This window comes from Oratosquilla oratoria, chromosome 22 (genome assembly GCF_046742065.1).
Source record: "Oratosquilla oratoria isolate Oo_2021 chromosome 22, ASM4674206v1, whole genome shotgun sequence".
NCBI lineage: Eukaryota > Metazoa > Arthropoda > Malacostraca > Stomatopoda > Squillidae > Oratosquilla > Oratosquilla oratoria.
Genome location: NC_134798.1, coordinates 53,412,374 through 53,433,252, shown reverse-complemented (window position 1 = coordinate 53,433,252; position 20,879 = coordinate 53,412,374). Strand labels below are relative to the sequence as shown.

The 20,879-nt window shown below is 42.4% G+C and overlaps 1 protein-coding gene across 1 annotated transcript in view; it reads left to right on the top strand.

Moving 5' to 3' along the window:
* Positions 1 to 20,879, top strand: part of LOC143037389 (uncharacterized) — a 249,016-nt gene that overhangs the window by 202,891 nt on the left and 25,246 nt on the right. Inside the window, exons 3-4 of the mRNA XM_076205527.1 lie at positions 17,079 to 17,242; positions 19,135 to 19,271. Of these exons, the coding sequence (XP_076061642.1) occupies positions 17,079 to 17,242; positions 19,135 to 19,271 (301 nt within the window). The remainder of the gene's footprint in view (positions 1 to 17,078; positions 17,243 to 19,134; positions 19,272 to 20,879) is intronic.

The following is a 20,879-nucleotide window of genomic DNA, read 5'->3' as shown; positions in this document are numbered from 1 at the left end:
TGCGCTGACCTTCATGTAACGTCAGGACGTCGTCGTCGTCGTCGTCGTCGGAGGTGCATCGTAGTCCGATGATACAACGCTTCTTCCTATTAATGGTGTCTGAGATGTAGCAGTGTTGCCGTTCTGCGGAAACTCGTCATCAAAACGGATAGATACGTCATGCTGCGGACATGACGTCATCAGAGGAAATAATGTCCATAATGTCCCTTTTCTTCTTAAATTCAGAAGTATAGGGTAGAAAAAGATAAAATTACAATTCGGTATGTCTTGTTATTGTATTCCCTAGATTAAAATAGGTTTAATCACGTACGAATATTACTATGAATGGTGGTACGAGGTGATTACCTGCACTGGACTACGGAAATGTCCAGCTCAGTATTATTACTAGACTTCCTCGTTGCATTTACCTCTGACATATCACAAAACTACCCTCCTCCCTCACCTACACTTATCCAGAGTGCAATGTAACCTAGGTTGGCCAGATACAAATCCATATGTCACATCATTACATTACAATCACTGGGCACCATTACATTACAATCACTGGGCAAATCGACATCTTTCTCAGATACAGCAGTAGCCCCTGTAATTAGACTCTAGTACGTTTTCTTTCACTAAATGATGAGAAAACGACGGAAATTGGAGCTACGGACAAACGGCAACACTGCTGTGTAGTCCAGTTCTGGTGTAGAGTTTCCGTAGAGTTTTCTGGGACATGTCTCTTCCTTCTTTTTATGGTGTCAGGACGTATCATTTGGTTTACAACAGCGTTTGACTTTATTATATAGTTCTCCAGTCTTCTACCACATGCGCAGAGAAACGCAATATTCACCACGACAGCGCGCACAGGATGCATGTCCGCCGGCCGGGACCATCCCTGCCACGTCCGGCCAAAGAACCTAAAAACATAAGAATGAGGGAGGCGGCAAGAGACCATAAGGCCTACACAAGGTGGTTCCATGTCCCTTACCACCTTCCATCCCTATTCATCTATTATCTAATCTTCTCTAAAAAACAACCAATTGTTTCAGCGCTCACTATATGGTTTCTAAGTTTATTCCATTCTTTAACTACTCTGTTATAACAGAAAATTTGGAACCTCCCCTGACCAATAGGAGGGGCCAAATATTGACGACGATATCAATGGTGAAATCGGCAGCGCTGACGTTATCTGTGATATTTGTGTTTGCCTAACCACATAACCTTGTTCAAGTCCACCATCCTGCCGAAAACACGAAATGTGCATACGCACAGGAGCATGTGCGGGGTAGATACATAAATGTCCATACCCACACGCTCATACATGTACACATAGGCGCACACACACGCACGGACAAATGAAAATGTTACTTGGAATGACCCTGAGGGCATCAAATGAAACACAAATGTTCACTGAAGTGCTCGATTACCCCTCCCCATTTGAGGGTTACCAACTTTAACCAGCACAACTGGTTTCATAAACACGCCCCTCAGCGCTTTTCATTTAAGCGTGGGGGCCAGCCAAACGCGTCCTCAACTATGTAGTTCATTTGGTCAGAAACCATAAAAAAAAAACCGCAAATTTCATAGACCGCTGGGTTAATATACAAAGTCATAAATATTAGCAGTCATGCCCACTGCATTTATGTACCGTGTTATCAACACAGTACAGGGAAGGGCAAGACAATTAACACTACTTCAGTTCAAGGCTTTCGGTACTCGAAGACCACCGCTTGACCCCATTCGTGGGAGTCTGGGCCACCCGTGATCATGTTCTCATTGTACTTAAGCCAAGTGCTCCTCTCTGTTACTTCACCTTTAACAAAGGTTGCCAATAAGAAAACGTTATTCGTGAGCTCGTAAATGTGGCCCTCAGGTTTAATCCATCCATGATGTAGTTCTCTGAAGACCGTTAGTGCCTTTATGGATGGTGAACTCTATCCAGATGAACTGCGTCACCAGGAGGTGGCCTGCCGGAGGGGAGCTTCTGAAGGTCGCCACTTTGGATATTGATGAAAGATGAATAACTTTTATGTAATACATGGAGCCCCTGGCACGTGGGAGACGACGACGACGACGACGACAACAACGATGGTGGTTTATTATCAAGGCCAGGGATCAATGACTCCCATACTAATTGTTCCCTCGTCGTCGAAAACTCCAGTCTACCTTTGGGCATTGAGTGGGTTTTTTAATCATAGCAGTTCCATTATTACATATATTTTTTTTCTTCTTAATTCGTCGAACCAGACCATTCTTTCCCTGTTTTACGAAACGACATAGTTGTAGTTCTTGCAATACTCGGTCTAGGACGGAATGTGAGTCGTTTGTTCGCGTAGCTACTACCGGAATGTTTGGAACGTTGGACTACATTTTCGTCAGAAACCACGGGCGGGTTACCGAGTTTTATATACAAAAGACTTTCGAGAGAGAAGTAAAAACATCAATCCACACAAGTCCGTCCATCAGCAGCGACAGCGGGTTAATAATTCCATTCATGAACATGGACAAATGTATTTGTATTTATTTATATTATTTGTTTTTGTTTTGTTATCATTTGTCTGATTGATTTTCATTTATTATTAGTTATATGTCAATTTATTATTAGTTATATGTCTATTATTATTTGCTATTTACCTGTTTGTTTATTATCTAACTATACCTATGCATTTATCTATGTATTTTATTTGTTATTTACATTATTATAGTTTTTATTTATTTTATTATGATTTTTTTTTCGCATCCGACCTAGATATGGACCAAAAGGTCTCCTGTCGGCATGCTCCGCCTTTTAAATCCTTTGTAAGAATTGGTTTACTAATAGGGTGGTCGACGAATGGAATAGACTTAGTAACCATGTAGTAAGTGCTGAAACTATCGGTTATTTTAAGAAACGCTTGGACAACTTTATGGATGGGGATGACAGGTGGTGATGGATACGGAGCTGCCTAGTGTAGGCCTTATGGTCTCTTGCAGTCTCCTTCATTCTTATGTTCTTTTGTTCTTAACTCCCAAATGTGAACCCACGACCTGCATACCAATGCGTGATGGGGGGGTCACCCCCCCCCCATGAACAAGACGTACCATACAATTCTCAAAAGCGAGGTTGAACCTTTCTATATATTTCCTTTTTTCGCCTGTTTATGACACCCAGTGGATGCCATTTTAACTGACAATGTGTCTGTGGTCAAAAAGAAAACAAGTAAAATGAAATCCGAACGTTGCCACTTAGGATATTAATGAGAGGTGACTTTTTTCTAAGGCGCCTCGAGTGGTGAGGCTGGACATCGTTATCATGATCAAAAACTTTTCGTTCATATTATTTTCTTTTCCACAGAGGTAGATACGTGTGTAGGCGTGTGTATTTCACTAATTGTATGGGTAGCATATAATTGTAACTCAGAAAATGAGCTACACTTACGGTGTTCGTTTGTCTAACGGTCTTTAACCTTAAAATCATTTAGGATTTTAGATTAGGTTCTTCCCTCTTTCATTAGGCAACCACACAAATTGACGGATATATATATATATATATATATGCTAAAAAGAAACACTGGTAACTTGTGCTCAATTATGCAAGAGTAACCACCGGGAAAGATAAACTAAACGAAGCAGTGCGCTTTCGTACAAGTATATTACATCCAGTGCAAAAGTACTTTTGCATTGGATGTTATATACGAAAGCGCTCTGTTTCGTTTAGTTTCTCTTTTCCAGTGGTGACTCTTGCATGTATATATATATATATATATATATATATATATATATATATATATATATATATATATATATATATATATACATTTGGGCAAGTATTTCGATTTCATCCGGTATTTTCATAGATCTGAGCAGCGCAATCTCGTCACTCCTTCCTTTTTTAATGTTAGACCCAATATATATTTGGTTGCTGGCCTTAGTATTCTTTTTATATTGTTTATATCCTTAGTTTTGCGTGGGAACCGCTCTACTGGGGCGAATTAAGGTCTCACTGTTTTTATCATATCTATTAACGATGTGATCACACGCACACACACACACACACACACACACACACGCATATATATATATATATATATACACATACATACATACATATATATACACACAAACACACACATATATATATATATTCAACAATTCTATTTAGGTGTTGGTCGTATGACAAATCTATTACTAGCCCTCCCTTGTATTTCTTTATTTTCGTACGTGTTTCCTCGCTGAATGAGTTACTGGTGCTCTCATTTTGCTTTTGCACCTTTCCAATACTTAACATTTTTTGGGGGAGTTGAACTCCATCTCCTACGCTTGGTTTCACTCAAATATTCTGTTCCGGTCTTTATCTAACAATCTGAAGTTGTCTTCAGATTTTTATTCTCATGATTGTTACATCGTCTCCAAACGTGTGTGTGTGTGTGTGTGTGTGTGTGTGTGTGTGTGTGTGTGTGTGTGTGTGTATTCACCTTGGTCTTTGGATCACGTATTGGACTCGTGATCGACAGCTATTTCCCTCCCGGAAGAGAGCTCAGAGCTCGTATGACCGATCTATGGGTAATGCTATGACCTTTCACACACACACACACCCAACTCCCCGCCCACGAGAGTCAGAGTAACGACCCGAAGCACAGCGATACCGAAATAATTTCGGCCCTGGGCAGGATTCGAACTGGGTACTGCGAGCACTATCGTACTTCCCAGTCCAGCGCTCTACCAACGGTGCCACCGAGTCGTGTGTGTGTGTGTGTGTGTGTGTGTGTGTGTGTGTGTGTGTGTGTGTGTGTGTGTGTGTGTGTGTGTTTGTGTCGATGTATGTGTCTGTGTGTGTGTATCTGTTTCGGTGTGTGTGTGTATCTGCGTCTATGTGGGTGCATGTGCATCTACACATGTGTTTGGATACATTGAAGGCAGGTAGGAAGAAAAACTACACTTCTTTAGATTGAACAATCTTTTATCCCACGAAATAACCTTACAGTTTACAAATAAGAACTATTGAACAAAACTATCCCAAATGTTGTTCTTTCAAATCCGACTCACGTGACGCCGACCGAGATTTCGTGGCAATAATCACACACACACACTCTCCCAGCTAAACTATTTCATCGCCACCCTGTCCAGTCACACGGCTTAAAACCACAACACTATTTGCTCCAGCGTGGTCGTTTGGTTTCCAGCACCGAGATTATTCCCACGATTCTGGTTGAGCCCAGCCTGTGTACCACTGCTCAGAGACGAGCCTGCTACCTGCTGGTTGAGCCCAGCCTGTGTACCACTGCTCAGAGACGAGCCTGCTACCTGCTGTGCCACTCACAATCGTCCTGGCGTTCGTTTTATATTTGCGCTTCTTTTGCGCGATCATGTTTGTTTGTTTCCTATGTCAAGGGCTTTAACAAGGATGATGCAGGCAAGGTCATCATATTAAGACAACAGGCTAGGACTCGTAGTAATGAATTTAAATTGGATAAATTTAGGTTTAAGAAGGAGACAGACAAGGAATGGTTTACCAACAATAATTAACGAATGGAATAGACTTAGTAACCGTGTTGTGGGCGTTGAAACAACTGGTTGTTTTAAAATATCCGATAATTTTATAGATGGGGATGACAGGTGGTAAGAGACATGGAGCTGCCTAGTGTATATCTTATGCTCTTTTGCAGTCTCCTCAATTTTTTTTTTTTTTTTTTTTAATACAAAATTTACCAGTGCTGTCCTGTTGTTTGAAGGCCAGTACTCGGCATGATGGAACGCATGTACTCCCATACCCAAAATGGCGCAGGTAGGGGGGCCGAAATGATTTACGAGAAGGGAAGGCAAATGCAACAGGAAGCTACGTGTCCGAACTAAAATGCACGCGAACGAAAGGGCGAGAAACACAAGCGAAACAAGCTAGAGAATAAGCGCAGATATGAAACGGGAAGGTGACGAAACAGAAGGTCGCGCTAACGAAACGAAAAGAAACCCTCAGTGAGAAACAAGAACGAAGAAATAATAATAATAAAAAAAGAAAACGAACGAAAATTAAAGAGACCCCTGACCCTTTCCCGGTCCTCATCTCGTGGCAATCCAGAGGCGACTTTCAAAGAATGAGAGTCGATCCAGTTCATTATGAGCGGGGCGTTTGGACACCGGGGACTGGGGAGGGGAGGGGGGGATAAATGAGGAGGGAGGATGGGGGGGAGGATTCGAGGGGAAGGGAGAGAAGAAAGGAGGAGGAGGAGGATGGGGAGGGAGAGAAGAAAGGAGGAGGAGGAGGAGGATGGGGAGGATTCGAGGGGGGGAGGGAGGATGGGGGGAGGATTCGAGGGGAAGAGAAGAAAGGAGGAGGATGGGGAGGATTCGAGGGGGGAGGGAGGATGGGGGGAGGATTCAAGGGGAGGGAGAGAAGAAAGGAGGAGGAGGAGGAGGATGGGGGGAGGATTCGAGGGGAGAGGGAGGATAGGGAGGATTCGAGGGGAAGGGAGAGAAGAAAGGAGGAGGAGGAGGATGGGGGAGGATTCGAGGGGGGAGGGAGGATGGGGGAGGATTCGAGGGGAAGGGAGAGAAGAAAGGAGGAGGAGGAGGGGGAGGATTCGAGGGGGAGGGAAGGAAGGGAGGAGGAGGAGGGGAGGATGGGGGGAGGATTGGAGGGGGAGGGAAGGAAGGCAGGAAGAAAGGAAGGAGGAGGATGGGGGAGGATTGGAGGGTGAGGGAGGGAAGGAAGGAAGGAAGAGGAGGGGAGAAGGAGGAGGAGGGAGAGGAGAAGAGAAGAGGAGGAGGAGGAAAATGGAGATGAAGATGAGAAAAGAAGATGGAGTCGAGCGCAAGGGGAGTGCGAAGTGGATGAAAGACTGAACATAAGATTGAACATAAGAAGAACATAACAACTGAGGAGACCGCAAGAGGCCATAAGGCCTACACTAGGCAGTTCTGGGTCCCTTTCCACCTTTCATTTCTATCCATGAAGTTATCTAATCTTCTCTTAATATAACAAATAGTTTCAGCGCTCGAAAAAATGGTTACTAAGTCTATTTCATTCGTTAACCATTCTTGTGGGGAAACAGTTCTTCTCTATTTCCTAAGGTGAAGATCAATTGGGATTAGTACGAAGATCAAGATTACTGGGAAGGAGCAGGTTAGGGATTCTTGTAAATACGAGAGAAATATTCAACGGCATCGTACGGCCTTAAGTTGATGAAATGGAACGAAATTAGAAGGGAAGAAGAACGAAATTGAGGGTGAGATATCGCTGAAGTCACACAGGGTAATGGGTAGAAGGTGAGAGGGAAGAAGAGAGGAGGAGAGGGGAGAGAGAGGAGGAGAGAGGAGGAGGGGGAGGGGGAGGAAGAGCTGACGAAGCGAAATGACCTTCATCGACAACAACAAAGACGACGACGACGACTAAGATAATGACGACGATGTCAAAGGCAAAGAAAGTAAAGATGACGACGACAAAGACGAGGACAACGACAAAGACGACGACAACAAAGACAGTGACGACAAAGACATCAACGACGACGACAAAGACGACGACAAGGATTACTGCAACGCAAAAAAAAAAAAAAAAAAAAAAACCGACAACGACAGAGACGACGACGATGGAAGTGATGACGTTTGTGCCCAATACCAACAGGATACCAACAGGTTCTTAAACTTTTTGATACCGTGACGCCCCCACACGGATCATCTCCCTGTACACAATTTCATCCAACTGAGTAGGAGGACGAGGCGCGATACTGAAGTGCCTTGCAAGACGAGGAGCTAGAATAGTGAGTTTCCTTTCCTTTGTTATCAAATGCAAAACCCCATTTCCTTCAATAATGACTTCACATCTTTTCATTCTGGCTACAGCCAAGCGGTTTTATTAAGACCTTCCCCAAGACTAAATAAAGGAAGATTTCTTGAAAACATAAAGATTTACACGAATCACTGCTAGGACAGAAGCACCGGAAACGCCTACAACAGGAAAACCAACAAGTAAAGAATTAATGATAAGACCTTCAACACAAAGCCAGCGATACGTATCCGTTTAAAGTGGCTAAGAAAAGGTAAGAGGGAGGGTGGAGGGGTGTGGAGTGTATTCAGGGATCGAATGGGTGGGAATGATTTTATGCCTTTTCCTTTTTGGCTACCTCCCTTGTAAGGGGGAAAAAGCCTTGGTATATGTAAGAAAAAAAAGTTAGACCTACACTTAGCCTAAGGAAAAAACACGTCTGTCTATTATGCTACCATACGTGGTTATTATGTATCCCGTGTTATTAAGCTGTGGCTACATGTAACTATACGGATTTAATTATATATTGTACGAAACTAATTGAATTAATTATAAACGTGCATGTCTTGACTGAGTACCTCCCTAATTAGGAGTAGATATTTACCTCCCCTACAAGGGGGAGGAATCTACCTCCCTTAAAAGGGGGAAATCTACCTCCTGTGTAAGGGGAAGAAGGCTTTTACTGTTTATATAAAAAAGCGTTTTATTTTTTATACTAAGATCTAGCTATTATCACCAAACAATACAAGACTGTGGAATCTAATCACTTTTCTTGAAAAAAATCTCGAAATGCCCCCACCGACCAAAAAAAACAATAATAATAATACACGTAGCAAAGAGAAAAAAATATATTATAATTACATTAGAATCATCAAGAAAAGAAAAGTAACTCCATGATCTGAGATTAAAAACGATCCATTAGAGAATATTGCAAATGGGTGTGGAGCGTGTATAACTATAAAATATTAATTTTTCCCCGCGAGCGACCTTGCATCGAGACCATTAAGAAGACTTTGCAACAAACAAAGACTTCGAGATTTCAAAGCTGCAATCACTGGGTGTACCAATTGTCATTCTTTGGTTTCTGGTTCGAGGATTTAGTGTACAATTTCAAACTTGTGTGTGTGTCTTGTCTTCATGTGTTTTTGTGAGTGAGTGTTTATTGCTTTTACTGTTTTATCTTATTTATCAATTAATTCATTTGTATATATAGATAGATATGCGCTGAATGGCCTACCGCCTCCGACGCTTGGCCTTCGAGTAAAAAATTTCATAAATCATCATCACAATTTCAAGCGAATTAGACCAATTTAATTAACCACAAGTGTGCCTGTACCTTAGAAGATTTAGTTAAACTCCAGTACATATTATTTTGTTGAATCCCTTTGGGATCCAATCAGGTCGAATCCAGCGGCCTGAAGACCAGATCGCACCGTGGATGAGGTCCCTTAAAACACAGTGCTGAGGTGAACTTCTTGTCAGAGAGGGGTCACGACCGCTATACCCTTCGTTCAAACTGGAGGCCCCAATAAGCTGAATAAAAATGTTCGGTGTTAATCAGAGCCTAAACCAGTTGTTGTACATATGGCTGGCGTACTACCCAGATGTGAATTCCAGTTTCCAAAATCCAGAACGCCCAAGAAGGAGAGGAGACCGCGATGTCCGGTCGACCTCATCCTGTTTCTTTCTGGATCCGGGAATGCATTCTCTGAAATATAGCGCCTTAATATGTGTGTTTGTGTGTGTGTGTGTGTGTGTGTGTGACTCCACGATGGCCTGGGACCACGTGTTGGACTCGTGATCGACAGATATTTCCCTCCCGGAACAGAGCTCAGAGCTCATATATGACCGATCTATGGGTAATGCTGTGACCTTACACGCACACACACACCCAACTCCCCTCCCACGACAGTTAGAGTAACGACTCACAGCGCAGAGATACTGAAATTATTTCAGCCCTGGGCAGAATTCGAACCCGGACCGCCGTGATGGTAGCCGGGAACTCTACCTACTACGCCACCGAGTTTTGAGTGTGTTTGTGTGTGTGTGTGTGTGTGTGTGTGTGTGTGTGTGTGTGTGTGTGTGTGTGTGTGTGTGTGTGTGTGTGTGTGCGTGTGTGCGTGCGTTATATATTATATTGTGACGTCGTAGGTTCAGCCTGGGGAAAGGCGAGCGTGCTCGTGTGTCAAAAGTTATTGAACTTTAATCCAGGGAGAAGAGGGTCGGGGGTGGAAGCACTGCATGAAGCAGCAGCAGGGATTAGCTGGAGTTTAAGCTGAGAGCTAGAGGATTTTGCGCTGAAAGGTTAGACATAAATGTGTAATAATAATGATAATAATAATAATAATTATGATAATGATGATGATGATGATAATGAAAATGATGATGATAATAATAATAATAATGATTGATAATAATAATTGATAATAATAATAATAATAATAATAATGATAATAATGATAATAATTATAATAATAATGATAATGATAATAATAGAAATAAAAATAATAAAAATAATGAAAATAATGATAAAATGATAAAGTAATAAAGAAATTGATAAAAATAATAATAATAGTAATAATAATAATAATAAGTAATAAAGTGATAATGAAATTAATAAAGATAATAAAAATAATAAAATAGTAGACATAATAATGATAGTGATAATAGTAATAATAATAGTTATAATGATAGTGATGATGATAATGATGGTGATGATAATGATAGTGAGGATGATAATGATGATAATGATGATGATAATAATAATTGATAAAAATAAAAATAAAAATGATAATAAATAAAAAGATCACAACGGTTTATTGAAAATATAGCAGCCGAAGGCTGAAAATACACATTAAGGTAAGAGGGATTAACAGAGATGGTACATGACAAATGATTATCTATACATATTATGATGCTAAAGTGTTTGTGCACCATACAGATATATAAAACATGAACATATAAAACATGATGCGTCTTAGTGTGTGTGTGTGTGTGTGTGTGTGTGTGTGTGTGTGTGTGTGTGTGTGTGTGTGTGTGTACACTCAAACCCGAGTACACTTGAGCGTGTGTGGTAACTGAAATGGACGATATATTTGGCTTAAAATGAGCGGACGTGTTTGGGTGTCAACGAAGACATAAAAAAAAAAAACGAAAGACACGGTGAAGATGGAGCATCACCATTGGGTTAACCGCCGAGTCAGCGAGATTTGGTTCCCATGGCAACGGAGACACCGTGCCAAGACGCGCAGGATACCGTCTCCACCGACCCCTCCTCCTCTTCTTCCTCCTCCTCCTCCACCTCCTCCTCCTCCTCTTCCTCGAGCCAGTCACAATCATTCTTCAACGTTTTCTCTCGCCATTCATGCAAGGCATTTTCATTTGTATTATCCCATTTTCTCTACCTAACCCAACATCACTTCCTCACAGTTTTCCTCTGTGTGTGTGTGTGTGTGTGTGTGTGTGTGTGTGTGTGTGTGTGTGTGTGTGTGTGTGTGTGTGTGTGTATGTGTGTGTACATATATATATATATATATATATATATATATATATATATATATAATATGCAATAAAAACACTAGGAGCATGTGTTCACAAATGCGTACGTAACCACTAGGAAATGTAAACTAACGAAGCAGAGCACTTTCGTATAATTACATCGTCAGTGCACTGAAGATGTAATTATATGAAAGCGCTCTGCTACGTTAGTTTACTTTTCCTAGTGGTTACTTACGCATATATACATATATATATATATATATATATAAAAAAAAATATATATATATATATATATATAAAAAAATATATATATATATATATATATATATATATATATATATATATATATATAATGTCGTTTTCTGTGTTTAAAAAAAAAATGCTTTTTGATTCCCCCCAACCCCCACCCCATGGTTGCAGTAATTCATTTCTTATTTGATTTCGAGTTTCCCCAGGAAGACATCCTACGATCTCCTTTCCCAATCACCCTTGCATTTAAACAGCCCAATTCACCCTTTTCTTTAGACTCTGCTTACCTCTCTCCAAGCCAACTGCTCCTCCTCTTCTTCTTCTTCTTCTTTTTCTTCTTTTTCTTCTTCTTCTTCTTCTTCTTCCTCTTCTTCTTCTTCTTTTTCTTCTTCTTCTTTTTCCTCTTCTTCTTCTTTTTCTTCTTCTCCTTTTTCCTCTTCTTCTTCTCCTTTTTCCTCTTCTTCTCCTTTTTCCTCTTCTTCTCCTTTTTCTTCCTCTTCTTCTTCCTCTTCTCCTCCTCCTCTGCTTCTTCCTCTTTCTTTCGCGTCTCCTCACCTCTCCCACTCCATTTCCTCCCTCCAAATCAACACTCACTCCTCTTTCCCTTCCCCCTCTTCCTCCTCCTCCTCCTCCTCCTCCTCCTCCGTCTTTCCTCCATTTTCATTTTGGCTCTATATCCCAAATTAGTCTGTCCTCCCGTCCGAGGTAAAGAGGGGACCCCAGGGGATAGCCAGTGTCCGTTTTCTTATTCTTAACCATTTCTCTTCTCTCTCTCTCTCTCTCTCTCTCTCTCTCTCTCTCTCTCTCTCTCTCTCTCTCTCTCTCTCTCTCTCTCTCTCTCTCTCTCACCATCCCCTCTCCCCTCTCTCCCTCCCCTTTCCTCTCTCTTTCTCTCTCTCTCTCTCTCTCTTTTTCTCTCTCTGCGTTTACCCAGGCGCCCTTTAACCCTTTAAGGTGGGAGGGAGCGGGGGGGGGGGGCTTCAGAAATTTATTCGCCTTCTCGACTCGAATACTCCATCTCTTCCTCCTTCCATTCCTTCATCCCCTCCTTCCATCTCTTCCTCCTTCCATTCCTTCATCCCCTCCTTCCATCCCTTCCTCCATCCATCCATTCATACCTTTCTCCTTCTCTTCCTTCCTTCCTTCCTTTCTTCCTTCCTTCCCTCTCTCCTTCCCTTTCTCTCATCCGCCCCTCCATTCACTTTCTCTCTCTTGCCCGTTCCCATTCACTCACTGTTGCTCGTTCCCATTCTCTCCAACGCACGCACGCGCACACACACACACACACACACACACACACACACACACACACACACACACACACACACACACACACACACACACACACTGAATGATTCACTGACGCGGTCTCTCTCTCTCTCTCTCTCTCTCTCTCTCTCTCTCTCTCTCTCACTCAATCTATCTATCCATCTCTATATCTATCTCTCTTCCTCTTCTTTTCTTCTCTCCTCTCCCTCCCTTCTCTCCTCTCTCTTGTGTGTCTCTCTCCTCTTCCTCCTCTCTTCTCCTCTCCCTCCCTTCTCTCTCTTGTGTGTTTCTCTCTCCTCTCTCCTCTCTTCTCCTCTCCTGTCTCATAACTCTTTACCCTCCCAGCTCCGTCTCGTCTCTCTTTCCGATCTCGTCCATCTGCTGGCTGCCGCTTCCGCGGGCGGCGACAACATATCCTTATTTCTTCTCTACCATATGTTATCTCCCAAACCTCGTTTGGCTTGATATATTTGTCTTTGACAGGCTCGCTCTCTCCTCCTCTCTTCCTCCTTCTCCTCTTCTTCCTCCTCCTCTTCTTTCTCTTCAGCTTCCTCCTCCTCTTCTTACTCCTTCTCTTCCTCACTCCACACCTTCCTCCTCTCCCCTTTACTCTTCGTCTTCCTACGCCTCCTACTATTCCCCCTCCTCTTCTCCCTTCTCGCTCTCCCCTCTTCATTTCCTCCTCCTCCTCCTTCTCTTCCTCCTTCCCCCTCTTCCTCTTTCCCATACTCTTCATCCTCCTACACCTTCTACCATTTCCCCTCCTTTACCTCATCTCTCCTTCCTTCCTCTTCCCCTTCTTCCTTCTCTTCATCCTCCTCACCCTCCTCCTTTTCCTTCCACCTCCTCCTTCCCTTACACCTCCTCCTTCACCTCCTTTTACTCCTCCTCTTCTTCCTTCCTCTCCTACTTCCTTTACTCCACCTCCTCTTTCCCCTTACCCTTCATCCTCCTTCTTTCCTTCCATCTCCTTCACCTCCTTTTCTTCCTCTTCCTCTTCCTACTTCCTTTACTCTTCTTATCCTTGTTTCTTCCTCCCTCCCCGTGACCCAGTATGCAACCCTCCTCCATCCATCAATTCCTCTCCATCCATCGTTCTACAATCTGTTACCTCTACTTCTCCCTGTTCTACTCTACACAACTACTTTTCGTTCGCTCCTCTATTTCTCATTTGCCTAAGTAACGCGCTATGTTTTTTTTTCTCTTATTCTTTAAGAGTGATTTTCGTTTTTTCTTTTTTGAGTTTCCCCCATTAGTATGAATGTTCGACATTAAACAGATTCCTTTCTCTCGTTTCCTTTGCTCTTTTTTTTTTTTTTTTTTTTTACTTCTTGCTCTGGGGTATTACAGGATATCCTTTCTACTTTGATTTGTCTTCCATTTCTGTTTCATACTCAGCCCCACTACCTTGGTCCCTCCTCCTCCTCGTCTTCTTCCTCCTCGTCTTCTTCCTCCTCCTCACCCTCCTCCTCTTCCTCTTCACCTTCCTCCTCTTCCTTCTCCCTCTTCTCCTCTTCCTCTTCACCCTCCTCCTCTTCCTCTTCACCCTCCTCCTCTTCCTCTTCCTCCTCCTCCTCCTCTTTCTCCTCCTCCTCACCCTCCTCTTCCTCTTCACCCTCCTCCTCTTCCTTCTCACTCTCCTCCTCTTCCTCTTCACCCTCCTCCTCTTCCTTCTCACCCTCCTCCTCTTCCTCACCCTCCTCTTCCTCTTCACCCTCCTCTTCACCCTCCTCTTCCTCTTCAGCCTCCTCCTCTTCCTCTTCAGCCTCCTCTTCCTCTTCAGCCTCCTCCTCTTCCTCTTCAGCCTCCTCCTCTTCCTCTTCACCCTCCTCCTCTTCCTCCTCCTCCCCCTCAGGAACTCACCTTATCTCCAACTTTTACCCTCACACCTTCTCCCTCTGGCTCTCTTCCCTCTCTCTCTTCTTCCCCTCTTCTTCTTCTTCTTCTTCTCTTTATTCATATACTCTTAATACATTCTACCGCTTCCCTCTCAATGTGCCTATCTCCCCCCCCCGTTCTCTCTTCTGCCTTCCCTCTCTATTTCCTCCACCTAATCTCTCGAATTCACTTCAATTCACTTCCATTTCCGAAGACCTGGAAGACCGCAAATCCCTTTGGCTGGAATTTAAGAATTTTAGCTCTTACTCCACGCACCGGGCTAGGGACAGTTTCTCCAGTTGCCATCGGTGACTAGGGTACCTGTCTTAGATGTCCCAACACGCTGGGCACAGGTGAAACCTCTTACCACAGAAAAGCGTATTGCTACAAGCACCTCATACTCTTTGCTTTAGTTTCTGCATCTAAGAACTATCCATATAGCCGAGGAGCCACACACAACGCGAATGAGAAAATGTGTATGAATATGCACACAAAGCCCATATTCGCCTCTCTGAACACATAAATATACATGCATATACCAAAGGCTTTTTCCCCCTTACACAGGAGGTAGCCAAAAGACAAAGGCATAGAAACATTTTCCCACCCATTCCATCCCCTACATACTTCACTCCCCTCTACCCTCTTCCCTCCCTCTTATCTTGGCAACTCCTGGATGACGGGTCATCCCTGCATCTTGTCTACTGCCCTGGGTCAGAAGCAGTGCCGCAAGACACAGCACATCCACAGCAAGGCCGCTTCATTAATTCGGCGACCCCCATCTCTGAATGCACAGCCATTTAACCCTGAAGGTTAACTTAACTACCAATAGCGGACAGACCGGTAGCAAACCGTCTGAAGGTGAGTTAACGTCAGCAAGACTTTCCTGAAGTCCAGTAAGCGAGTTCCTGAAGTCAGCGCTTTGCTGAAACGCTTCAGTCTCCTGAAGCCCCCGATCCACAGGCCTGCTGTAGGATGGCGGATGAAAGGTGACTGTTTTGTGAGAAACTGGGGAAGGAAATATGTATTTATATGGAGAGGAAATGAGAGAGAGAGGGAGAGTGATGTGTTAAGAGAGGTGGGGAAGAGCAGGTGTTTAGGTAGATAGGTAGGTAAATAGGTAGGTAGGTAGGTAGGTAGGTAGGTGTAAATAGGTAGGTAGGTAGGTACATATATAGGTGTAAGTAGGTAGGTAGGTAAGTAGGTAGGTAGGTATGGACGTGTAAGTAGGTAGGTAGGTAGGTAAGTAGGTAAGGAGGGAGGGAGGTAGGTAGGTACTGTACATACGTATGTGTAAGTAGGTAGCTAGGTAGGTGCTTATGTACGTACGTAGATGTAAGTACGTAAGTAGCACAGTATTAAGGAGTGTGTGTGTGTGTGTGTGTGTGTGTGTGTGTGTGTGTGTGTGTGTGTGTGTGTGTGTGTGTGTGTGTGTGTGTGTGTGTGTGCATGTGTGCGTGAACGTGCCTAGGTGTGCATGCATTTGTATGTGTGTGTGTGTGCGAGTGCGTGCATGTGTGCGTGAACATGCCTACGTATACATGCGCCTGTATGTGTGTATCTACAAGCATAACTCTATTCCCGTAAACAAGGGTTGGGGTGGGCGACATATTTGCTGGCGATGTTATGTAACCTGATAATGTAAATCCCTATGGATATTTGTTTACTTGTCCGCATATCGCATCCTCGGGAGATCTGCATATTGAGGCTCCGGAGTTTCGACTTTTAAGCAGAATTCAGATCGACTCGATAAGTAACACAAATTACTCGAAAACTCTTCAAGTTTGACGTAGTATCCTGGCCACGACGTCCCTGAGGATTGGATTGGGTCTGAATAACTTTGTAAACATTTGTCACGCAGATTGTATGATGGTTTCTTGACGACTAGAATTGTTGACCAATTTATTCATTTATTTATTTATTTATTTATTTATTTATTTATTGGGGGAAGATCTTGGCATAGAATGTAATCATGTTTGGTGAACCTTTGGACTACATTTTGTTTATTTAACTTTACAGAGATTTCCTTGTCTAAACGAACCTAATATGGGGTTTATCCTAATTCTTTATAATATCCTATAACCACCTCTCAGTTTCTTCCACTCATCTTCGTGTATATATATGTACTCAAGACAATCAACCCTAAGGTAAAAGTAATAAAACATAAAAAAATTAATCAAGGTTATAACCCCATGGATCTTCGCAGGCCAAGCGGATTAGAGCGTCCCTACTTGCAGCGTAGGTCCAGGTGACGCCACTTTATACCCTCCCACCAGCGAGTTGGACCAAGAGCATGATTCATTAAATTCCAATCTACAGAGTTTCCTGTAAGGGACACCGCACTAGCCTTCTGACAAGGGGCAACATTTAACCGAACCAACATCACTAACCCCAAGACTTATCTTTCTCCTTATTCAAGGTGAAACTGAGCAAGATATTAAGAGATCCTATTTATTTCTCTTTTCAGGTTTTACTGGGACCTGTGTATGCTCTTCCTGCTAGTGGCCAACCTAATTATCCTCCCAGTTGCCATCTCCTTCTTCAACGATGACCTTTCCACGAGATGGATCGCCTTCAATTGTTTGTCAGACACCATCTTCCTCATAGACATCGTTGTCAATTTCAGAACAGGTTGGAAGGAGCTAAGTGGTATTGCTTGTTGTCTTTCTAGAACCTATAGAACCTGCCTGACCGAACGAACGAGGTGGTGGGAATGGTCGTGTTGGTAATAAATAGACATTTAATGGACACCCCCCCCCTCTTTCTCTTTCTCTCTTCTCTCTCTTCTCTCTCTTTCCCTCTCTTCTCTCTCTCTGTCTTTCTATCTTTCTCTATATCTCTATCTCTCTCTCGCTCTCTCTCTCTCTCTCTCTCTCTCTCTCTCTCTCTCTTTCTCTCTCCCTCATATTTTACGGCATGACCGTGCCACCAAGTTGACAACATCGACTGTCAAAATGCAGATAGCTGCTTATAACATTATTTCCTTCCCCCCGATAAATCAATAATGCCAATACTAAAACTCCCATCACTTCATTGGTTGAGGCAAATCTTATCTCGTACACGGACGGCAAGAGTGGTTGGTGACTAGTGGTGCTGGCACGGAAGTAGTTACCGAAACCTCATTGTCCACCTTAACTAGTTCTAGAGATACTCTGTTCTTTTGCACCCCATTATGTATTTACCGAGCGCGTGACTTCACGTTTTCATCCTGGCTGTCTGAGCCAGTCACGTGGTGTGGCAGAGAGAGAGAGAGAGAGAGAGAGAGAGAGAGAGAGAGAGAGAGAGAGAGAGAGAGAGAGAGAGAGAGAGAGAGAGAGAGAGAGAGAGAGAGAGAGAGAGAGAGAGAGAGAGAGAGAGAGAGAGAGAGAGAGAGAGAGAGAGAGGGAGGGAGAGAATGAGAGAGAGACAGAGGCAGAGACAGAGAGACAGGCAGACATAAAGGCAGACAGACAGAAAGACACAGACAGACGGAGAGGCAGACAGAGAGACAGAGAAGAAGAGAGAGACAAAGAAAGAGACAGTGACAGAAAGAGATAGAGAGACAGAGAAACAGACAGAGACAGAGAGGGATAGAGAAAAAGACACAGACAGAAAGAGACAGAGATAGACATACAGAGACAGACAGACAGACAGATAGAGACGGACACGGGGGGAGAGAGAGAGAGAGAGAGAGAGAGAGAGAGAGCGAGAGAGGGAGAGAGGGATGGTGAACATATACCCGTGAAAGTACAGAACCTCGATACCCCCACGACGCCAAAGATAATTCCCTAACCTAACGTTGAGCTAAGCCTTCCTTCTAAACTGATAAACAAATACTTGTCCCGTCAATTCTCAATTTTTCCCCTTCAACCCCCAGGAAACTTTGTCTATTGGTCTCGTAACACAGGAGGAGGTAACGAGTTTCCTTGACAAAGGACAAAGTTGTCCAAAGACCTTAATACAGACCTTTATTTCGACCTTGGTTCGTGAACTCAAGTTAGGTGTATGGTCCTCACGAACTGCCCATTTGTGTGATGTGGGTCCTGAGTTTGTTTACAAAAAGTGAGGGAATGATGACGTCAACCTTAGCAGGAAACCATACACAGCCCTTTAATGAATTGATCAGTTGGTATCTAATTCTCAGTTTTCGTATAATAAGATTCTAATTTTTATGTATTTATATATATATATATATTATGTGTATGTGTGTGTGTGTGTGTGTGTGTGTGTGTGTGTGTGTGTGTGTGTGTGTATTCCGATAAAAATGTCCCAAATTGATATTACTACTAAATCTCCTTAGGCACATTACCTCATTAAAAATAGCATACTTCAAAAGGAGTCATCCCTATGGTCCTGTTCACACTAGCGGTTCGAACCGCGCGGAAACCGCGGCGGTACCGCATAGTCAAAGAAAAAACTACTTATGAGTAAACACCTCCACAGACTAACATTGCAACAGAACCTCCGTGGCGGTTCAAACCGCTAGTGTGAATAGGGCCAAAGAACTTGTGTGGAAAAAACTGCTCACTTGACTTGTGTTACAGGAATCATGCAGCAAGATAACTCTGAACAAGTTATATTGGACCCGAAGCTGATTGCCAAGCACTACCTACGGACGTGGTTCCTTCTAGACCTCATCTCCTCAGTGCCACTCGACTACATCTTCCTCATCTTCAACGAGGTGCGTCACTTGACCACAGAGAAGTATATCCCAAGGTTATACTCAAAGGTCTCCTACGGAAACTGTGCTTCTGCGATATAAACATTATATATATATATATTTATATATATATATATATATATATATATATATATATGTATATATATATATATATATATATATATATATATATATATATACATTAAATTTTGCAGCAGCTTCTGTATTCCCTAGTTTATGCTGACATGTTCAACTTTTCTAATACTTGAACGTTCAATATCGTTGAGTTGTCTTATTATGTGTCCAAACTTCATTTGGAATGAATGTAAAGATAATACTAGTTGCAAAGTATAATCATATCTGCCTGAAAGAGGACCTGCTACCCTACTATTGTAATATATATGTATATATATATATATATATATATATATATATATATATATATTTACATATATGTATATATACATGCATACATGTATATATGTATATATATACATATATATGTGTATATATATATATATATTTATATATATATATAAGTATATATATATATATATATATATGTATATATATATATATATATATATATGTATATATATATATCTCTCACAAATCACTTTTAATTCCATGCACATTTAGTCAAGACTGAAATAGCCCACTGTCAGAGAAACAAAGCAATAGAAACAGACGAACTGTATATTTCGAACCACTACTGTGGTCCTCTTCAGCAGATCTGCTGAACTTTGACGGGTTAGCTGGGTTCGAATCCCCAGTGTCCACGTTTCAATTTCCAACGGATGTCTCCATCGAGCGATTCTTCAGTCTCGACTGCGATGGTATGGAATTAAAAGTGATTTGTGGTTGAAAAAATATATATATATTGATCATATATATATATATATATATATATATATATATATATATATATATATATATAATATATATATATGTATATGTATATATATACACGCGCGCGCACAAACACATACGAGCACACGCAGGAGTGCACATGCACACGCACGAGCGCGCGCGTACACACACACACACACACACACACACACACACGACACGTGTAATATCGACCCCAGTTCGATATCTAGTGTAAAGTCAGAAATAGATATTCTATTGGAATCCGAAGCCTCGAGGAAAGGGTTCCAAAATCCCCCTCGGGGGTCGTGAAGCTTCCAAACCAGAGAACCATACATAGCACATATTCTCACTGTCACTGACTGAATGTATAGCTTAATTTCCTATGATTATAGGCATAGTCAAAGGCTGAGGTCTAGACGCTCGCAAGGACCTCCCCTAGTTTCTCTGAAGCCTCAATTCGCAGGAGAAGATGGACGTAGTCAGTAGTATTGTGAATAACCTTGTTATGATGTGTAGCATTCTGAGACTGTGAGAGATGTAATGGCAAATGCATTCCTGTAAGGTGTTTATGTTTTCTTAGTTGTGTATGTGGAAGATAGGGAAAGAGTGGGGAGGATTTCCCTACCATCATGCGATATGGATCGGATCAGTTCCACGAGGTTCCAGGTTTGACAAAGGGAGAGAGATGATATGAACAAATGATATGATGATAATATGATAATGATATGACATAACGTAATAAAGGACTTGAATAATTGG